General features: G+C 35.5%; 1 protein-coding gene across 7 annotated transcripts in view; it reads right to left on the bottom strand.

Annotated features, from left to right (window-relative positions):
• LOC105196073 (probable G-protein coupled receptor B0563.6) overlaps positions 1-23,292 on the bottom strand; it is a 73,333-nt gene that overhangs the window by 31,964 nt on the left and 18,077 nt on the right. For 3 of the 7 annotated variants that reach the window (XM_039458481.1, XM_026132021.2, XM_026132022.2), the window contains 2 exons: positions 21,331-21,414; positions 9,174-9,960 (listed from right to left, as the gene is read on the bottom strand). In XM_039458481.1, the coding sequence (XP_039314415.1) occupies positions 9,174-9,390 (217 nt within the window). In that variant the 5' untranslated portion in view covers positions 9,391-9,960; positions 21,331-21,414. Of the gene's footprint in view, positions 1-9,173; positions 9,961-21,330; positions 21,415-23,292 lie in introns of those variants that run through there. The other 4 variants (XM_026132023.2, XM_011161802.3, XM_026132024.2 and 1 more) reach the window with 2 other exon arrangements.

The following is a 23,292-nucleotide window of genomic DNA, read 5'->3' on the forward strand; positions in this document are numbered from 1 at the left end:
AACTGACTGTTATTCAGGACGTCTTTCGGCAACCCGGTTTAACGATGCCTTTCCGCGCGGATGTTTTTCCCGCCGTTACGGGGTATAAAATCTATGACGGATTGCCTCTAATAAGTCGCGACGGTGATGCAACGCGAATAGTGTTGTTAACTTTCCTTTGGTCAACGTCCGGATATTAATTAAAATCTTATCTAAGAAACAATTATCTAAGAAAGGAATTAATATTATAAATCAGAACGTTGCGAAACACGTACATACTCAGCAAACAAAAATTAATTGAAATGGATAAAAATAAATTCATTTCGAATTCGCGCTTCAGATTTTTCAAATCCATTTGAATCCAAAAATGATATAATATGGATATAAATTCAACTTGATCAATAGGTCATTTCGTATTTATTTTAGCTCAACAAAAATTCAAAAAAAAACTCGAAACTTAGGCAAGCTATATAGGACACAGTTACATATCTCATTTCATTGACCAATTATTAACGTGAAATAATAATTATTCGCAAAACCGATCTTTTGCTCTTCTTTGCTTTTATAATTGGGCACCGGAAAAAAAAGTCTCTAAAACTGGAAAACCGGACATGAGAAATGTCGATCCAGTCTTCTCGGTAAAAAATTTTTCATATATAATTATACAGAGTCATATATAATTATATATTAAATATATAGCATATATTATATATTAAAATATACATAATAATATATAATTATATATGAAAAATTTTTTACCGGGTTTTTGCGGCTTTCCAAGGTACTTTTCGACAACCGCATCGCCATGCATCCGCGGAATTCTTGCATCCTGATACCCCGCGATTCGCGATACTTCTGCGCTCAAAGGCACGTACTCTCGCCCGTCGTACTTTGGCCGCGCATCTCCTCATCCTGTCCGCCCGCATCCTCGTCCTCGGCGACATACGTCGCGCATATCGATGCGCCCGTTTCGCGCGACGAACACGTCACTTATTTACATACGCGCGTCGATGCGATACACACTATGTACGCACGATGCTACCGTGCATAGCGTAAAGACTCTCGCCTTTCTTTCCTCTTCCTCTCCTTCCCCCGTCCATTCGACACGCCGCCGGGTGACGGCGGCCGATGCTCCACGCTCTGATATTTGACGCAGCCAGAATTTTGATGCTCTACTACGGCTGTAGTAGAGCACAGAGATCCGGACGCTTTAGTATACTACATGTACGTTCGCTTATCTACGGAATTGGCACCGACTTATTCGGAATTCTAACGACAGCGAATGCAACGCGTATGCGCATACGGATGACGCGAAAGCCATCGTCCATCCATTTCGGTAGAATAGCGAAGGTCGCTTTCTGCTCAATTTTCTGATGTACCGTTGATATCCTATTTTATCGCGCATTAGATCCTCAATCCCGGAAGCTTCTCTGATGAGACTCCGTGATTTCTGGAAGTTCCTTATCCTACAAGCGATCAACAAACTTGTCACAGGACATACGAAAGGATGTCGAAAATAAATATAAGGTAATGAACAATTTGTTTCGAATTTTGGGATTATAAATAAAAAGTTACTGACTTATTTATTTTTATACTTTGTGCATACTTTTGTTAATAATCGACATTGTTTATTGAAAACTTAATGGTTATATTCACACTTGTAAGATACCACTTGGAATGTAGTAACCTTTTTATTGAAGATAACTCTAAAGTGAGTTGAAATGGTCGTGGTTTAATTTGATCAATTTTATATTCAATAAATATTGAAAGAGTTTATAATTGGAACTGTACATTAATAATCGCATTTGACTCTTATTGAATTGTTTGAATATTGCTGTTGTTTAACTACTACGAGCTACTAAATAAATGTATAAGTACACAGTTATGCAGTTTCGAATATCCGAAATTTTTCAGGTACCCAAACTTTAAAAACTTTCGGGTCCTGACCCGATCCCGAAAAAAAAATCCCAACCCGACCCGAAGCTCGGGTACCCGTAATTTCGGATATCCGCACACCCCTAGTGAGAACATTACATGATAGATCAAATATAACTTGACATTTCTAACTATTTTTATCGATAAAATATTTTCCACGATACACAGAGCGTTCTGTAAAACACGCTTAAGCTTTGTGTTCCTTCTTGCATAAGATGCCATGACGAAAGAAGAGTTAGGGATCTCGCGAGAGGTACGTCTCTTTGCGTGTTTGCTTTGTGCGTGGGCGAATATCCTTGCTCGATAGCAAGATCAGGGATAGTAGTGAACCAGTGGAAACTCGAATTACACCAGTGAGAGAACGAGATACTCTCAGGATTTTATTCCGCCAGTCCTACGTCAAGTCGAATTGTGTGCCACATCGTGTATATGAACGTAAGACAGATTTCTTGATAGGAGTTTAATTACCTCGGTGAACTTTTTATGTTCTCTTCTATTAATAAAATTGATTATAAATTTTCTCCAATCTAATTATTTAACCGGCACGATTAGTTTCAATTATTATATAATAAAGCACTTACGAGAGCCTTAGCGCGCGTTTCTGTGATACATAAAATGATATAACGAGTACTTATTACCTAACTCTAAACGACTATAATAAACTATAATAGAAAGTTATTCATCACGCGCTAGAAACTGGTTGTAATTTGCGGTGACTGTTACTCTATTTATGGAACTCTCGAATGTAAGAAATTTCATTAGTTTCGTTGTTGGCGAACTGCTAGTTAAATCATTAATCTTGATGAGACTGATGGTGAAAGCAAGTGAGAAATTTTCATGGGAGAGTAACATGTCGGCACACCTACTCCGGATACCAAGTTTCTTGATGGATACCGGGATCAAGAACGGTTGAGCCCAGCGTCGCGGAAACTCGAAGGAAAGCGATTAAAGGCTGAAATACATATATACATTGGCTCTATAGGGAATCGAGAGAAAAAGAGAGAGAGAGAGAGAGAGAGAGAGAGAAAGCTGGGCAAAAGAGCTCCAACCATAAACAGACAAGGTTGCAGCATATCTCTCTTTCCTCTGTTCATCTCTTTTCTCCTCTCTTTCTCTCTGTTTCGTCGATCTTTTTTAATTCTCTAAACTCTCTTCTAAGATTACGTTCCCAACGCACGAGAAAACCGAGTAAATCGAAAATTTTCCGGCGAATCTCGCAATATTCTTCGGTAGGGATAAAGAATTTCGATATAAAATTTGTATAAAGAGCTTCTCAGATTGCAACATGAAATATTTATTTAGTCTTTTATTATAGAAAATCATCTTTGTTTTTTTAATATTTCCAATGTAGCGTGAAACATTCGTAATCTCCTTTTATCCTCAACGCGTCTACATTAGCGTTAAGAGGTTTAGATTTACGCTAATCCGAGATAGGTTTGTAGGAAAAAGAAATTAACTCGAGACTAGACTAGGCGAAATTGAGCGTGCGCGAGACAATGCTTCCTCAGCGAGCGCACTCCGGTGGCGTAAACCACTTAGAGCCAGCTTTGCACTCTTGCGGCGCGATTCCGTGGAGCGCAAGAGCTCCGGGCTGTGTTCCGAGGCTTTGCAGCCGCGGCTGCGGAGTTAAGCGAAAGGAAGAAGCCTCATATATGGCGAGGACGTGTTACGGCCGCAACGGGGTTTATAATCCTTAAAGAACACCGGCGATAAAGACACGGCTCGAGGACGTGCCGCCCCTTTCAGGACGCGCGAATCGTGAATCCGGTTCCATTCGAAACGCGGCACGACGAAAATGTCAAAATCGAGTTGCCGAGTAATTTCCTCTCCTAATGCGCGCTGGCCACGTTGCCCCGGAAACGGACGCGGACGTAGACGGCGCCGCAAAAACCGCCGAATCTTGTGTACCCCCGGAACCGAAGCTATAGAGAACAACTCGTCGTAGCGAGTCCGGACCCGACCCTCGTTGTTGTTCTTCTCTCCGAAAGCGACTGCTGTTCTGTATGCACGATGTATCTCCGCCACTCTTCAAATTGAAAAATAAATTAACGGTTTTTCAGAAGCAACGTATTTTGCACAGTGTTTGTCTAGATCTTGACAGTGAAGTATGTGGAAAGTAGAGACTTGCGATATAAGAATGTGTTTATTTTAAAAACACAAAATTTCTCTTACGTTTTAAAACTCAACTTAAGTTGTCTTTGATTAAAGTAGAATGTGTGTGTGTGTGTGTGTGAAAAGACGAGCTATTAATACTCTGGACACACCCTTTTTTAGGCACAGTCTCTACGATTGGGCATTTGTATTTGAGTTAATTTTCACTACTCTTTTTTAAGTATGAAAAATATTTTTTGTGACTCTTACATATTACTTTGACATCTCTATAAAATATTTGTACACTTAATCCGTATAGCTAATTTGTACAGCTAATAATATAAATGAATGAATACTTATATTGCATTTATAGTTTTGATTGAGTGTGACATTTGATTTGTGCTTTTGTAACCGAACATCACAAAAAGATCTGCAAAATCAGACTATCCGATCAAAAACCAGATAGTTGGCAACTATGTCTTAGAGTGTTAAATAAATTCAACCGGAATGCAGATTTAACTGTTATGTTGAAAAAATGTCTAAATAGACACGTCTATATTGAAATAACGTAGCTTCGTTTATCTACATAACGAAATTTTTTATTCTCTAATTTCTCACGATAAATGAATTCGTCGATATTGATCGCCACAGCAACAGGTTCAATGTCAATAACACGTGCCGTTCTCTTCCACGAAGTGTCTATTAATACATGTGGCTGCTGGAAGAACTATTAATAAGGGCGAAATGCGGCTAATGGTCGAAATCGTGGGCGGCGCTCGACTTAAATAATGGCGTGCCGCCAAAAAAGTAAGCCGAGCTGTCGGGGACGATATGTACAGGGAGACTCGGAATCTCGGTTTGAAGTTTAAGTGGAAACAAGCCGCCGATTACTTTGGCCCTATGTCAAAACCATCAATCCATATGGCGGTGCTTTTACGCTGTGTTGTTGCAAGAAATTCGCATGATCGCGAAATTTTCACTTGCTATAATCGCAATTTGTTGTCTGAGAACGCGTCTCCTTACATGAAAAACAGCTCTTTCATAATCAACTTGAACCACATGTAATTTAATCATCAATCAGAATTTCGTCACTTATTTTGGGAGTAAGAGGAGATTCCCGCCAATTTAACACCCGCTATTTCGCTACATCACCCGTATCTGAATGATGTGTTTTCTCAAGGGTTTCATATTTATTTGTGAGTAATAAAAGAAAAAAACCGAAGCTCTTTGGCACAATTTTTACAATTTCGGCATTGCAAACAGTTAAAATATTATAATTAAACTGTACTAATGTATACGTATATAATGATAGAAGCTTTCTTTACATTTTTATGCCAGAAACTATTCTATATACAATATAGTTTCTTTATAATAAATACCCAGGATACAATTTTTTATATATGTATAACTATATATAATTGTATACAATTATATAGCAAATATGTCCATATATATATTAAAATATATATAATATACGTATTTTATCATAATTCTATAATTATGTATATTCTATATATAATTATACATAAAAATTTTTTCCCGGATAAAATGCTTACATGCTGCATTGTAGCAAACTTTTCTCAATAGCAGAGAAAATTGGCACATAGCTCACAGTGTAAGTTACCTATACGAACTCCATATTAATAAAAGCGTAATAGAAATAGAAAAACATATCGCAGATATGCTGTTACAGAAAAGCAAATGTAAATTATTTTAAATGTAGCTTGCTTTACTATAGGGATATTAAATATAAAGCATTTTGTAAGGCTCTACACATAATAGAGAAATATTAAACATTAAGAATAGAAATTATAATTTTAGAATCAATTTCCTTAATAAACACTATAAATAAGTAATAAGTTATGTTGTGTTTCAATAACACATTAATACGTTATATTTTATTAATATTCATTATGCGTCCAATATTTATTAAAGAAATTAATTCTAAAATTTTAGTGCCTATTCTTAATATATAATATTCCTCCATTGTGTGCAGGAACTTAAGTTGTAATTGAATGTTCATACACTTTTCACTCGCGCATGAATTAAGCTTGTTTTAAGTATAAGTCAACGTACCCTATCCATACTTACATTTAATTTTAATCATTTTTGTAACAAATTACTTATTATTTAAAACGATTTGTCATGTAGTAAGAGAAACTTTTCCTTTAACTAATAATAGTATACTTACAATTAGATTTATTTTTTCAAACTGGAAAACATTAATATTAAATTTTGAAACTTTCTGTTTACTCGCCTCTTTTTAAATCAGATTTTTCCTTATCTTTGTTGTAATACTTGTTTGATTTAAATAAAACTTTAAGGAAAGTATTTATATTAAATTATAAAAGAGATAATTTTGCGTTAATTTTTGCATTGTTTCCTTTGTCATAAATACATAAATACGTGACACAATGAGTGAGTTTTATTTAACTGATTAAAAATGATTTTGCTAACAATAAGTAGACTACCGACGTTTTAAAAAATGATATAAATGATGAGACATTATAAAAATCAATACACTATATTTAGTAAAAATGAAATTATTCATTTTCTACTTTTCTACGTTCATTAAATTCTTTTAATCACAAAAAGATCTATTATTTGAAAATATTTTATTTAGATATTTTTTATATCTGGAATTTTATAGATATTATCAAATATATAATAGTATAAATAATGTACAAGATGTCCCGAAATTCGCAAATTAAAATACTATATTAATAAAATTCTTAAAAAAACAAATAAAATATTATTTATAAATTTTTATTTCAAATAGTAATCTTTGGAAATTACAACGGTCAATCAGAGATTTAAACGGTTACATGCGATCACTAATCTATTGTACGCGTAACTCACGACATGCATCTATTCAAACACAATTTGCGACTAACCAGCTTTAAACACATCTCAAACATTATTGTTTAAAATAAAAATTTGCAAACAATTATTTTACTTAATATTTTGAGAATTTTTTGCTATAATATTTTGATTCGCAAATTTCAAAAATGTATGTACCTTCTCTCTTTCATTTCTGTTATATTCGTTCATTTTCTACCTTTTATTTATTTACATTTATTTGTTTTTTCTTGTACATGATTTATTTTTCAACCTGACGTTGCATATTTTACAAACAGCTGCGCATTTTTGGGTCTTCCAGAGCTCAATGCCGAAATCAGCTTGGCAGTCGAAGTGTTAACCAGCGACGAGCCGAAAGCGCTTTCCGACGTGCCCGATGCGTGCGTTTCCGAAACGGATACACGTTAACCCGATCGCGTTGTTGTCCCGCGAAACTATGGCGATGAATATTGATGAGCGACCTACAGTGAAATGGTTGGAATCGGCGGGCGTAACGATTGGAAGGTTAATTGAGAGTAATGCTCGTCTTTTTCCGGTCGGGGAAACAGACCGTTAATCTCCGCGGAAAATTCGCGAGGTGTGAAACGTCGAATTTTCGAGGTTTCCAAGGATATTGCTTGATTGCTTTCCGAACGAGGTGCGAGCAAACCGCTCTTTGCTCGAGTATCCTGCGAATAAAGTGCTTTTTTTCAAAACAAAGAAGGAAGGAACCGAAGAGGGATAAATTGAAGGCCTTCGCTTAAAGTTTTCTTAAGTAATTTTGGCAATGAAAACGCTCGCGCGCGACCGCGCGCTTAAGTGGTCGTCCAATTGGAAGAAAAGAAACACGAAATTGAGTACATCGCTAATTGTGAGTTGTCGACACGTTTTTCGACCACTTGTGAGAAAAAGGTTTCTTTCGGTGCTTCTGCAATACTTTAATCCTTTGCGAAAGTTATACGTAACGCATTTATATAGTAGCCTATCGCATAATTCCTCAAGCATTTGAATCAATACATGATTGTAATCGACAAGTTATATTTTTTGAATGCCTCCAAATAATAAAAATTTTTTTATACACAATTAAATAAATCTATTTGTTTGACTCGTTAACAATTGTAGTTACTATTTGGGCAGTGGGAATCGTGCGGTTGTACATACAGCAAATCAAATTTTATAGTACAAATAATTATGCTGTGACTTTGATTTCCAAAACCAGTTCGATCTCTATTGAGATTCTTTTCTCTCGTTGATGGACTGAGCACAGGTTTGTTACCTTTGTTGGGCAGTCATTGCCATTAATGATACCATTGTTATTAATGTTGTTGTTAATGATTTTTATATCATACACAGAGAACAGGCAACTGGTAAAAACAGAAAAGAAGAAATCATTAACGAGATGACCGCTGAACAAAAGTAATCCTCTCTCGCTCATTTGCGAGAAACAGATTGGCTCACAAAGAGAGTTAAGTAGAGAGGTCTTTGCCATTTTGTTCCCACGTATTTTTCAAGCATTTGGTTTTCCGTTTGGAATAATCGGCAGATAATAATTGCGGATAATCGACGTGTGCGGACGCACGTGCTAACGATGTTCCCTGTACTGAAACGTGGGCACTCTTGAGCGTCCGATAATGCACCTCACGCAAAGTAATGCAATCGAGCTTCCTGTCTCGATATTACGTAAACATGGAATAATTTTATTGAAAGGTATTACACTGCTAATGGCGCCGCTTCTTCTTCTCACGTCGTCTCTTATTTCAATGCATTCACCTCGATATTTTCTTCCGTCTAGAAAAATATAATCAACACAGAAGGCTACTTTCAGGTCTACTTTTCGCTACTACTTGTTTCTGTTACACTGCCGAGAAAATGTTTGTCGTCGATAATTTCTTTTTGTTTCCAATTTTGAAGAGCGAACTTATGCTTTTATAACAAATAAATACTGTATTAACTTTTTAGAAACCAGAGAAAGATTTTTCTCTGTAAAATGCGCCTCTATAATTAATACTCCAATTTATTAATATTTAATTATAAGATTTAATTGTTATTTAACAATTTAATCAATTTAATCTAACAGTTTCTAATATTTGCAAAAAATTTTTTTATATATAATTATATATAAAATATGCATAATTATATATATTTTAATACATATGGACGTATTTGATATATAATTCTATATAATCCTATATAAAAAATGTTTTCACAAGTACTGAATTACATAATTACTGTCTGCAATAACACTCTCGATCTAAATATTCATAAAGATGTAAAATTATAAGTTTTGCAATGTAGAAACAAATAATGATAGACAGACAGACGATACTCACCTCTCATGTAGATGTAAGCGGTGCCGCGCATGTTTCTTCTCGTGAGGACGACGAGATTCAAGATATTTCCGATGATGCCGAGGCAACAAATGGCCGGCATCACGATACCGTAACTGACCCTTCTTAAAGTCGGTGTTCGAGGATCCTCCAGCATATCCAGATCTTGCGGTAGCCGGCAGATATTCCGAATCTCGCTTGTATTGAGCAGGTCCGTCATTTTGCCGCGCTCTCTCGCTCACTTTCTCACTCACTTCAACACCTCTCGCAGCTCGCGATAAATTTTTCCATTCTATCGCGCGCACTGATCCATGCTCGAACTCGTTCGCTCAGCCGCCATGCGCTCATCTTGCGCTTCGTTCGATCAATAATTAACTTGGCAGAGAGATCGAGTTTTCTCGAGACTAATTGACGACGTTTCGCGCGATTTAATTTTACGAACGAGATTAACGAGTTAGCAACGACACGCGTAAATTTGGAGACGCTTTTTCGTCAGATCATCGCGATTCGACGACACGAGTCGTATGAGCAGGCCTCACATACCGGTCGGAAGCGCGCGCATCCGTCAAAAATACGTCTGTCGTGCAACAGGTGCGACAAAAAGTTTCATTTTACCACGGGAGCACCGCGTGAAAGTCTGGAAGTCTGTGCAAGTCCGCCGGCCCGAATAAGCGGCTTTACCACTTACGACATCCGCGGTTGCTTATTTCACCGACGAATCCGAACGTATTCTTCCTGACAATTTGTACGCCGCCATTGTCGCGCGGCAGCTGCGCCGCTCCACGCTATCCTGAAACCAAACAGGTCGTCCGTGTGTATTCCACAAATCCGATATATTCCGTCTCGCTGCGAGTATTTATTTCCTCGCAGCTCTATTCTGGGGATTTTTATCGAAGCTGCACACGCGTAAGGAAAAACGGATCGCGCAATCTGTTCCCGTCATTCAATGATACTACGGTACTCGGGCGGAATAAAGCCCACTTAATTTACTTTATTTTTTAAAAACTCATTGTCAGAGAAAAATTCGTAATGCTGGCAATTGGTAAAAGTGACAACTAGACAAGTTTTAAACGTGAAATTAACGTACATAGTTTAATAATCTATTATACAGTTATTGTTATTAAAAGCAACGGCAGTGGAGCACTGGTGCAGTACCCAAGTGTTAGGAATAGAAATGAAGAATCTCGATCGAATCGGTTTCTCAGTCGGTTTAATTTTTCCATCACCCACATTTGCATTATTATTTTTCTATAGTTTATCCAATTTTATTACAAATGGTTATTGCTTCTTAGTTCGTATAACTTATTAATGTTTTTATTAGAATTTTGTTACAATACATAGTTGTAATGCTATTTGTTCACAAATTGTAGTTACTAATACGATTTTTCTCTCTGAGCGTATTTAATAGTTTTTTAAAAACTAATTAAATAGATTACGATATTTAAACTAAATGTATTTTCAAATTACATAAAAGATAAGCGAAGACGGTTGGAGTAAGTTCCTGGTGCTGAAATAATATTTCATATGTGATTTTTACAGTTTCCAATTCATTCAAACTGAGTACTTTCAATTTCAAACATAGCTCTTGAAATGAACTAAAACAGTATTATCACATAATTAAATTAAAAATCAATTTTTAATGATGCCGATGCTAACTAGCATCTTTAAAATCTGCCTCCATTATCCGAAGAAAGTAAAAAAATTGTTGTGAAAGTTACTTCAGCCAGGATGAGAATTAAAAATTGATTTTCAATTTGATTATATGATAACACTGTCTAAGTTTATTTCAAGAGCTGTGTTTAAAACTGACAACAAGAGCACCAGCGCGCAGTTTGAATTGCATAAATTTACTGTTTGTAAAAATTATATATAAAATATTATTTCAACATCAAAATCTTGCCATAACTGTCTTGGCCCATCTTCTATGTAATTTGTTGTATTTTATTTTATTTTTTAGACATTCCATTTTCGATACTGTATTAAATACAATGTTTTAAAAATAAAGTAAATTAATATAAATGGGTCTTATTTCAGATAAGCCTTAATCAAGATACAGTATTGTGGATTAAATAGATTTGACGCATCTAATACATAAAAATTCGTCTGAGAAGCTTGTCTACCTCATCACGTACCCCTCGCGGATTCCACGTTTCCGAATCGGGGGATCGTGAGGAACCGCGAGAATGCGGAATATGATTGGGAAGTAAAATCGAGCACCATCTCGTCGCGAAAGGAATGAATCGGGCTTCGCACGAGCGGTGATTCTTCATTGCCCTGCGGAAGAGCGACCGAGGAATCCGGAGAGTGGAGCCGTCTCGTCTCGTCTCTCGTCGCAGGAAGGAAATCGTTACCGGCACAGCGTAACGTGAAGATTTAGATTCAGAAGGAGTCGACCCTTTCTCGCTTCCGGATTTCGAGAGTTTGCGGCTGAAGAAGCGCGGCTGAATTTCAGATCCCGAACGAAAATGGATGGCGCTCCGGTCCCTTCCTCCCCCAGCCCCCAACGGCGACAGCCGTTCTCGTAGACGGCATGCACCGGAATTACCCCGTAGTCGGTTTATATTCAAGACGCTCGCCTTTCCGCGTCGCCGCGAATTCCCTCCGTGGCGAGATATTTTCCTCCCTGCGGAAGAGGCGGCGAAGGAGGAACACTGTCGCGCCTGTCGTCCGCAAAACGAATATAATCTCCGCGTCTCTCGTCTCCGCGCGAACTAGAGACTACAGATGGAAAACTGCTTTATGCAATCCGTGCGTTTCTCTAATACATCTCTCTCTTTGTATATGTATATATATATTTGTCGGTCCGCCGTCGGAACGAAATACCAAAGTGCACTTTACACGTCCGCCTTGCATTTTTGCAAAGTTTGCGATCAAGACTGAAGTTCGGGGATCGCGTTTCGCTTCGATGACGCAGTCCCTGGCACGATTCCCGGGAACTTCGACCCACAAAAAGTATTCCCCAAGTTTTCGGGCGACGCAAGTTGTGCGCGAGGGAACCACGAATCGATTTTCTGCGCCAGGAAACAAAATATTCGCTTCAATTTCTTATGGTGCTGACTCGCGTGCAGCCTTTTTCTACCGTATCGTCGCGTCGGTCTTCCTTGTCTCCTTCACTTAAATATTTCGTATACCGAGGTATTCGGAGCATTGCAAAACGCGTCAGGACGATGTTGCTATTAAACTAAGAGTGGGTGCAATTATGTGCCGGTATCCTTGTCGTTGGCAATAGACACTCGTGTCGGAGAAGAAATGTTTTCTTTTCTAAGTGCCGAGGCGAGGGAGATGACTGTCCGTAGCCTGTTCCCTGTTTCCTTATAGTAAACCATTGCCGTCTTCTAGAGCCCTCAAGAATCGTAAACGAAACTGTAAGGGAGTTGATTTCATCGTATCGTAGATTAGTTCTGTCGAGGATCAGAAATTTCGGCTCGCGCAAAGCAATTGGGATTATCGGTGATTTAACAACATCCTCTAGTATTCCGAAACTGAATTACGAGCAAGCATCTTTACAGTTATTATTATACTTAATAAATTGGAGTTTATGAAAAAATCTGTTGTTCATTATGTCATATTTCTACTGTCTCCAGAATCGTATTTTAAATGCATCTATTTTCGTATTTTAAATGCATCTTTGAGATTTAATTCGGTAATTGTTTAATTCTAACTACAAATACAACAAATATAATTTTAATTCCATTACAACTAGTATTAATTGAAGTGCAAATAATACCGAATAATTGTTGAAATTTTACAAAATTCCGTACCTTTTCGCATTCCCCATGGAAATTGTACCACTTGCGCCTTCAATAGCGCAAACTCTTCTCCAAACTCTGCATATAGTCTACGGAAAATTTCGACTCCTTTAACATTTCTGTTCGCGAGAAACCTGACGTCTTATGCAATGACATTCAGTACTACTTGTTGAAATCTACTATGTAAAATTGTACCGTGTTCGAACATTGCAACAACGAATACAGTAACTGCTGCGAGGTCACGACTATGTAGGGCATGAGTAGACACCTCCACCTCTCACTTACAAGGGGAGATCCGGTATGTGTATCGCGGATTTGAAAAGTTCGATATTAAAAATTTGGATGTAAAAGTAATACGTAATATGATGCCAATAGATTTAAAAGTTATAAATTTTAAAGTTTTGATTACACGCGTGATAGATACCACAGCGAATTGAAGCTTTACAGAATTAGTCGAGTCACAGTGTTAATCCTCTCTCAAATGCGCAGTTTTTATTAAACGGTATATATTTAAAAAATAATTCAATGTGTTTTGATATTTTTAAATAATCTATTTTATTTTTATTTTCTAAATAAATAATTTTTTAAAAATACGTCTATTTTCTATCAGAATCATAAAACACATTAAACTGCAAATGCTCTATGCGTTTTATTACGGACACAGCACCGTCGGTACGCCCAAGCTAACTTTATGACTGCTTATAACTTTCATAAAAATGGACATATTTTAACAAATTTTTTTTAATTGAAAACAGTGAGGAACATAAGCTGTACTAAGCAAATGTATCTCTGTCAATAACAAGTTATCAGTAGTTTCAGGGGAAAAGGGGAGAAGACTATTTTTTTGTTTAAATTATTTATCGTACATTGCGTTAAAAAATATTTTAAATAAGCATTTCAAAAAGTAACAACTTTAAAGAAAACGAAATGCTTTATTAAATATACCACTTTGGCGATAAAAAAACACGCGTTTTTCACGACGCGTGAATCCATCTATTCATTATGAATATCCGTCGCAAATAAATTACCAAAAATTTACTAGAGCTAGCGATTTGCTGCGCGGCATCTGTTGAGGTAGAGAGAACAATGACCGCGATATTAAATGAAATAATCAACCGCCCGTCGTAATAAACTCAAGAATGACAGCTAGAGCCCGGATCGTTCGCCGAGACGCGGAGATTACTCGAGCTTCCGCCGTGTACCGGAGATCACCGGGGATTAATCCGCGATCCCGACTTCGGGATAATGTCCTGTAAATCCGCGCGTTTTACGCTTTACCTCGCAAACGTTTTGCGACGCGTGCGTTCACCTCGACGATCGTGAGCTTGACGGCGAGCAAATAGAGCGCGCGTGTGCTTCCTGCCCGTTTTCACGGATATCTTATCGATCACTACTAATCGAGAAATACGCTGGCCTCACCGCCCCAAACCTCTCGCAACGTCCTTTGCTCCTCGATCGCGCTATCGCGACCAAGATGATCGTAACTTAATGGACTCTCTTTCCTGAGTGTAAGCTACAAAATCGCGATCGGTAGACCGTCAAATTGCGCCAGAGTTCAGGTTGATGGAACGGGGTTGAAGGATAGATGAGATCGCTCGCAAGTTTCCGAAACTTTGAGAGACGTGACAAAATTTTTAAGTAAATTACGAGCGCGTTAGCCTTTGAGGTTTGTGCGTTCTTTGTGAAACAAGAGCTGTGAGGGAATGGTATGAATATTGTCCGTTATATTCCGTTATATTATCTTACACCAAAAAACCAACAATTACGTACGAATGCTAATTGAATATTATTAACATAATATCAAGCAAATATTTAAAAAAAGTTTAATTAGCTTGCGAAGTCTACGTGATGAAAATGTGTGTATCACATTTATATCTAATGGATTGTCAGCATTTTGTATTAAGAAAAATGATCAAAGAGAATTTTATCAAAAAAAAGAGAAATAGAATCAAAATTTCAAAGTAAAATTTCAAAAATTTTTCTGAACATCTCACTTTCAAAGGGTTTTGAAGAATAAAAACTTAATTCCCTGAATATACATATATCTCAGATTTTCTCGCTTTTCTCGCTTATTATTATTTTTTTTTTTTTTTTATAAAAAACAAGTACGTCTTATATAAATTTTCCATATTTTATATTTATTTCTCATATGCAACGGCTTTTATTTTATATAAACTATCATTTTGAATTTTTCATGTATAAAAATGTAAACGTCTTTATTGTGAATAATAATATTTATTTTAGATGATAATGTTTATTTCACATAATAATTTAATGATTTAAGATGTAATTTTATATATTTCATTGTTATTATTATTTTATTTTTTACAGTGCCATTGTAAAGATATAAACTATATATAAATGTATTTTGATTAGTTTACATAAATTATTTTTTAATTGTATTTCATTACTGTTTCTGAAGTTTATCGTATTCTGACTTGTATTACATTCCATTTTTTAGACCCCTTGATTTTCCTACATTTTACTTTTTTGTTTTAATATTGAAGTTGAATTTCAGTTTTGGAGAATTTCAGTTTTCATTAATTGTACGTTACAGCTACAATAGTTTCTTAAGAGTTCTATATAAATTAAAAGTCTTAATATACATTTATATCAGAATAATGTTAATTTAACAGATATTCCATATTATCTACCTTCACCCTATTCCGGTATGTTTTTAGTAGAACAAAAATATCCCCGTGTGCTCGCTTAAGGTTAAAAAGACCGTTTCCATAATCGAGTTGCTTGATGAAGAATCGAGAAAAAATCAATGACGAAGAAAGAGAGAAAGAAAGAGCGGGAACTTTTTTACGAACTGATGAGGTTGAGCGAATGTTCTGCGGCCTGATGAGCGTTTCGAGTTTCACCCTGTAATCGTTTTCGCTCTCTATCCAAGTTATTGCCAATCAAGTCAGAACGATCGTCTCGTTCGACTCGCAAAGATCAATTCTACTTTTATTGTCTCATTGTCAACCGGAAGAATCTTCCGTTTTCATAATATATTTTCCATCCTAATTTATTTTCATTTTAATACTGATTCTCTTTCGGATTATCACGATAAGTGCCTATTTTGTTGGTTGCTCGTAAAACGGGGATTCGACGGAAAATTAACGTTTCCCGTTTTTGTTGAATTTATCCGCTCGAGTTTGTAGTTTCATTAATGAAAATTGTTCGTACGATCGTCGTATCTGTAATCCTTGAGTAAAAGTACCGTAACAACAAAAACTGGTAGCGTGTGGGTAGAATGCATTGCGTAACGATCATTACGCTAAAACGCTGCAATTCGATCCGCGTTGCGTATGTATACATACGTCAGTTGTTGTTCGCGTGACCGGCACGTGGATTGCAAAAATATCCCGGCGATAAATCATGAGTCATGCCGACAGTCCGTGAGTCGAAGGGTTGGAAATGTAAAAATAAAGCACGCGGTGCACTTTTCCCCTTGCTAAAAGGTCTCTCGCGGTAATTGGGTATATCGTTCCTCGTCGATCGTCAATTTTTTGCCCTTGATCCTCTGGACTTGGCTTAACTTTATTAATAACGTACAACATTTTATATGCGAAAGAAAGAAAGAAAGAAAGTTAGATATGAAATAATGTGAAACGTGATCGATCTCTCTTTTTCTGTTCTCCTTTGTATTTTCTCACTTCCTTTCTCTATTTTGTTTCTTTTTTGACCCCAAGGCGAGTAATTATCATCTAAGGGTGCTATTACACTTGTCGTATGACAAATGCAACAAAGAAAAAAATGTTTATATATACTTGTATAAAATGTATAATTATATAGATAATATAATCCGCTTTTATTATTTACCTGATAACCGTATGCGAGAGAGCCCAGAAAAATACGAGAGAGACGGAAATGCAGAAATCGACTGCATGCACTTGCACCGACGAATGTGTAGCGGTTAACATTTTAGCGTAACAGACAACGGGAAGCGCGAGAGGAAAGCAACCGCGTTGTGGCATGACACGTGGCGCAAAAGTCCCGTAGGAAACTTTACAATTTCCTCGACCACGTGCGCGAGTGTTTCGCGACGGGGTGACAAACTTCCGTAAGTTTTGCACCGAGGGGGTCTCTCCAGCCCCCCCCCCCCTTTTCTCGCTCTCGTTCGCCGCGACTCTCGCAGCAGCTGCGACTTAAAATACGCAGCGACGAAGAAGGAAACTCGGGCATGCCGAGCATTATGCATTCGCCGCGCCGGAGATGTCGTTCAAGACCGCTTCCTTGAATCATCGGTATGCATCGGGGATGGAGAGGTCGGACACAACGTGGGGGGCACAGAGAAACGAGCCGATTTTACGCTTACAACGCACCTTTCCGTCACTCGGTGGGTTAGCATAGGTTCTAGATCCTACACAGTTTGCAACACTCAGCCGCTCGCGAGTTTCTCCGCGGCGAAACTTTGTTCAATTTTTCTCTGCAAACTTCTCTTCCCAAGTCTTCCTTTCTATGCTTTCCTCGTAGAGGATGTTTGACTATTTGAGGTGATTTCGACAAATGCCTCGACATTACATATCTTATGCGATACTTAATGTTTACAAAGTGATAAAAGTATCTTGAACGTCAAGGCAGATTTAATTTGATAGACGTAATATTCAATTGCGTGTAAATAATTATTTAAGACGTTGATTGCTATAATTATCCGTAGCATTATCAAAACTTTTTAAAACGCTTGTAAAAGAACCAATGCTATTTAATATAAAATTGTAAGTTATATAAATAGCTAGATAACAATGTAAAATATAAGTGCATTTTAATGTAATTTAATGTTCTAAAACGTATTTTTGTTACAATATTTTGATCATATATTTATGATAATGAGCATTCTACTACAGTCTGCATAATGAAACAAAATTTTTAATGTATACAAATAAATAAAAAACACCATTTGCAATCGAGGATGGATCTTGGTACCTAATATTATATTATTTTATATATGTAAATCTTAAATACACATTTTGAGTTTTATAAATTACGCACTAAACACAATCGGTCTTAAAACGCCATTATAAATTGAAACTAAAAATAATATCACAAATTAAATTGGTTGTTAATTTCAATAACAAAATGATATTAGTCACTATTCTAAGAAAAAAAAATTATTAAATTACTTTCACAATGTAATATTCAAACGCAATAATAGAACACAATCTATGAAATTTTTGGTAATGCTTTGAGATACGACACATACATACTAATGTCCTTAAGATTTACATATAAAATAATATTAGATACCAGCCTCAATCCACAAGCTTTTTTAATTATTTATACGATTTACTGAAGCACACAATCTAATTTAAATTATTCTAGACCTATTCTAGACATACTAAACCAAGCAGATAACACACTAATTAAAAAGTAAGTTATGTGTGCGTGTTTGTATGTGTTCAAGTTACGTAACCAGTTACAAATCTTTAGCGTCAGTCCGTTCAACTCTTATTTCCTTACACTGGCATTACTTTTGTACATTTTAAGCAACGCGCAACATAAAGCTCATAGTGGGAGACCGAAGTTTATCGTGGGAAACTTGGCAAAGCCTGCTTATAACAAAGCTGTCCACGCTGATAGCGCGTACTTTCGCGCGCTATTTCTTTCAACAGAACAGACAGGGTGTCGCGTATAATTGAAAACTAAAAGCTCGGCTCTCCTACGCGATATGAATAAACCGCAATGTCGTGTGTTACAAGGATAAAGATTTATCTTCCGTTACTTGAGGAACGAGATACCAGAGAGTCTCGAGGAAAGAAGATTTGTCACAGAAGGTATACTTAGAGCGACGAGAGAATGTGAGGTTGAGACTTAATTTATTTCCTACATCGAAATGTATCTCTATTAATTGCAATTATTTATTATTTTTCTTTTAGAGTCGTTTTAGTAAGCACTAACACTGAGCTAAAGATCAAGTTCAATATATACTTAAAACTCAAAGTCAAAATATATTATAATAATAAGTTTTATTTTCTATTCGAGTAATATTTATAAGATAATATTTCATACATTGTACTTGCAAGAACATATGTGCAAAAATATTCATTTCTTGATATAAATTTGATTTAGCATAATATATAAATTTTTACTGTTAAATGTTGAATGTTTTAAAAAAAAGTAAGGAGACTATATAACGCAAAATTTTAAAAGTTTCCATATCCAAAAATCTTTGGAATTTAGTTATATATTTATTTAAACGCATCTATTTTCTAAAATAATAAATTAAAAATATAGATTTTTTTACAAAGCCCTAGAAAATTTATGTAGAAATTTTTTATAAAATTTTTAATTTTTATTTTATTTTATATTTTTTTAGAAATGAGATCAAGTTCAATATGCACTTAAAAATTTGAGTCAAATCTTATAATCAAGTTTTACTTTTTAACATTTGAGAAATATATACAAGAAATAACATTTTATACATTGTACTTGCAAAATAATCGATACTATTTACTTTCGAATTTTAGAATAAATAAAAGAATTAAAAAATTTGAAATATACTTATTAGTAGTTTTTATAAAGTAGTTTTTCATACAAAATTGAATCTTTTACAATAAGCACTCAAACCATAAGAATAAAATAGATGATAAGTAAATTTTTTATTAGAAATGAAATTCGAGGAAAGTATAAAATTATAAAGAATTAGAACGTATTTGATTCAGATTTGACTATACTTGAAAGTACTGTTTTTGTTTTTCTAAGTATTCATAGAGAGTTTAAAACTTACGCAATAAACTCGTACCAAGCTACTTAATTCCATTGCTAACCGAAATCTATTTTATAATATATGCTTTTTTAGCCTACATATTAGGTATCTAATTCTGAACGTTTTACGTATAAAAATTTTTCTTTCTCTCTCGTCCTCTAAAAAGTTTAGAAAAACGAATTATCTAAATCGTTATTTCTTTTAAACGACCTGCGCTCTCTCTCTCTCTCTCAGAAAGTAATTAAACTTTATCGCCGGTAGTGAAATTAGGTCGACACGTGGCCGGAATATGGGAAAAATATTTTAGCGGGTGCTTATCGAGCTATCAATAGTGTAATTAAAACCGATGTCAACGTATAAAGCGTTGCCGCTCACGCTCGTTTGCTCAGCAAATGGAAATAGGTTTACGCGAAGCTTCTCGTAATCTCGTCATCGTTACATAATAATCGCCTTGCACGCACAAAAGCGGAATAATTGTCAAGAGGCTTGACCAGATTAAATCGGGAATAATAATCTTTCGTGTCTTCTCTTTCTCCGATGAATGCGCTTTCACGACGTGACTACCCGCCATCACTCCTCGATAATGATCGCGACATAGAATGATGGTTATCCACGTCGTAGATCGTTACATCCGTCACGGGAAAATTCGAAAGAAGGGGAGACTACCATGGAACATATCACGGACGTGAGTTTTCGTGACGGCGCGTCTTATGCCGAGAAAACTTGGCGATTTGATCGAGCGCGTAATAGTGCCACTTTCTCGTGATGAGAGAGATGGGGAGACGACGGCGCACTGAGTCTGACACACGTGAAAATGAACGCCGCCGTATCACGCGTGATAAACTTTACACCGCAATGTCATCCGCCGGAGCTGGCGGGAGCAAAGTTCAGCGAAGAAAAGATTATGTCGCCGATAGTAACCGGGATAACGAGATCCTCCTTTTATCAGACGCATCGTAAAAATCTCTTCTCTCTGCAGCGGAACGATGACATCGGCGTGTTCGAGTTCTTGCGCCGATGATCAAATAGTGATATCAAGAGGGGCGGTCGCGTCTCGCGCCAAGTGACACGCGAAACGAAGAGAGATCCTTTCTTCGCCACTCGCAGGAGTTTCCCTTTCGCTTCATCAAAGAGTCACCTCCAAGATCTCACGAGTAATGTAATACGCGCGAAGTAGCTACGCGCGTACCTTTATTCGGTTAAAATCCATTATGCGCTTTTTATATATATTCTTTATTTAACATTGCTGTAATCATAACGTCGATCTCTAAATTTAATCCCCAGATTTATTTTTAAATTTACACTTCAGCATGCTGCATTAATACGTTGACGATAAGTTGAATTTCTCATGGTATAATGTTTAGTTAAAATTACACTTTTGCAGAAAATTAAGAATTTTTTAAACATTTTGATTTGTATCTGTAAAATCCTTATAAATAAATTTACAGTTTGCAATATGATATCCCGGATAGCAAAGTGTCCATTTGACGTTATCAATTAATTATTTTTATAACGAATCTGATATTTAAAATGACGTTTAAACATAGTAAATATAGATTTGTTTCACAAATATATAACGTCATATATCGACGTTAAAGATATGACATAATCGTTATTTTTACATCTTAACGAAAAAATATCAAAATTATAACATGAAAATAATGACGTATTTTCGTGTTACTAACATTACGTCAAATTTACGACATTTTGTTACCTGAGTTTTTCCCAAGTGGTTAGTCATCCAAGTCAGAACCTCCATCAACGTTACTCGATCTCCGTGATCGTAAGAGAACTGAAACTTTAAGTGATCCATAAATGTTCGCTGAATTTTAATAGAGATATATGACAGATCAGTAAAATGGATGTTGTAAAAAAAATGAAATATGTATAGTTAAAATATTTTTTTTCATAAATCAATACAGATTATAATTCTTACTGACACTACACAGTATAATTAATTGTAAAATTATTTATTTTTATAAAATTATAAATTTTTTGTTTTAATACTTAATTAATTTGTTGTTATAAAAGCAAAATAAGAATCGACTTTTTTCGAAACTGATCTAATAGAATTAATGACGTAAAGATAATTGTAAATTTACTTGTTCATTAGTTGTCTGACGTTAATAATTAGCAATAAGTATGATTAAATACATTATAGAAAAGATAATTAAACAAACATTATTAATATTGAAAAATGTCATTATTACATTTAATAGCTTTCTCGCAATTGGCCGATCTTATGCGGCCGATTATCCTTAGATGACGACCGAAGATTCACACGATATAAAATAAAGTTACATGGAGTGAACTTCAATTCATTCATTGAAATTGCTATATCAAAATTGTCAGATCTTTGAAAAAAAAGCTTTAATTTTACTCACAGCACAACTTTATCCATCTCTTCCTCTCTCCCCACAATAATATAATATTATATTATATATTTTTTATTCTCAAATACATTAAATCTTATTCAGGAGTGAAAAAAAATTTTTTTAATGTAACATGAATATAAACTATAAACGAAATAATATAATAATTTTATTAAAATAATAAAATGTTTTGATGCAATAAAATTTATTTAAATAAAATAATACAATACTTTCACTGAAACAATAAAATTGTTTAAATAAAAAGGAAATGTAATTACTTGAAAAATGTGTTTAAGATAAAGATATATATTATTTGGAAAATTAAACAATTGCATTTCTTAATTCATTAATTTGAGGAGACTGTTCTAATACATAAATGTCTTTAAGAAAATTTGATAAATCTAAAGAAATATTTCTTTATATACGTTCTTGTTAAATATCATTCCAGGACTTTTAAAACATCTAGCTGATAACTAACTCTTTGTTTTTAAATCTTGCAGAGATCACGCAACGTTCAATTCTCCCTTAAAGAACTCTTTCGCACGCAACTGTTACATCGTTATTGGCTAAGACGTCGCACTCGTCGTGACGAACTCACGAGGAATGTGCGGCTGCATCATCGCATGTGATTTTCAACGAATTGCAATCCACTCGAGGTTCGTCGACCGGAAAGTCGTTGAATCTAATTAACAAGAACACTTGTCTTACGCTTGTATCGATAATGCGTCGCATAAAGACTAGAGGATGATTATGCGTCATGCGGCAAACGGCGACTACGAGGCGACGCGGAAACCATGAAGACGCCGCGATAATCGCTGCGCATCCGAGGCGGAGATGCAAACGCGCCGATTAAAGCAGAAGGTCGGGTTTTCACGCTGAAATTGTCCGAGCGCACGAATGTCGCGTCTTAATCCGATAAAGTGCCGCAATCGGAATTTTCTATTCTCTCTATTTTCAGGATCAGTTCTAGGATATAAGATTTTGTTCGCGATAAACGAAAAAAACTTACAAAGTAACATAACTAAGTGTCCTCCTATTTTAATGAATTTTAGATATGTTAAAATAAAAATAAAAATAAGAAACACGCATTTTTTTATTTGTACAGGGGGTAAAATACCCCTTTGAAAAAAATCAGTTGTTTTTCTTTTGAAGCAAATGTCGTTGAGATAGAAAAAAATAAGAGATAGAAAATAAGAGATAGAAAAAAATGTTTTAAATAAAAATTGTATGATTTCAAGAGTACTTTATAACAGTGATAAAAAAAATTTTTAAATAATAAAATAATAGAGAAAAATTTTAAAAAT

This window comes from Solenopsis invicta, chromosome 16 (assembly GCF_016802725.1).
Source record: "Solenopsis invicta isolate M01_SB chromosome 16, UNIL_Sinv_3.0, whole genome shotgun sequence".
Taxonomy (NCBI): domain Eukaryota; kingdom Metazoa; phylum Arthropoda; class Insecta; order Hymenoptera; family Formicidae; genus Solenopsis; species Solenopsis invicta.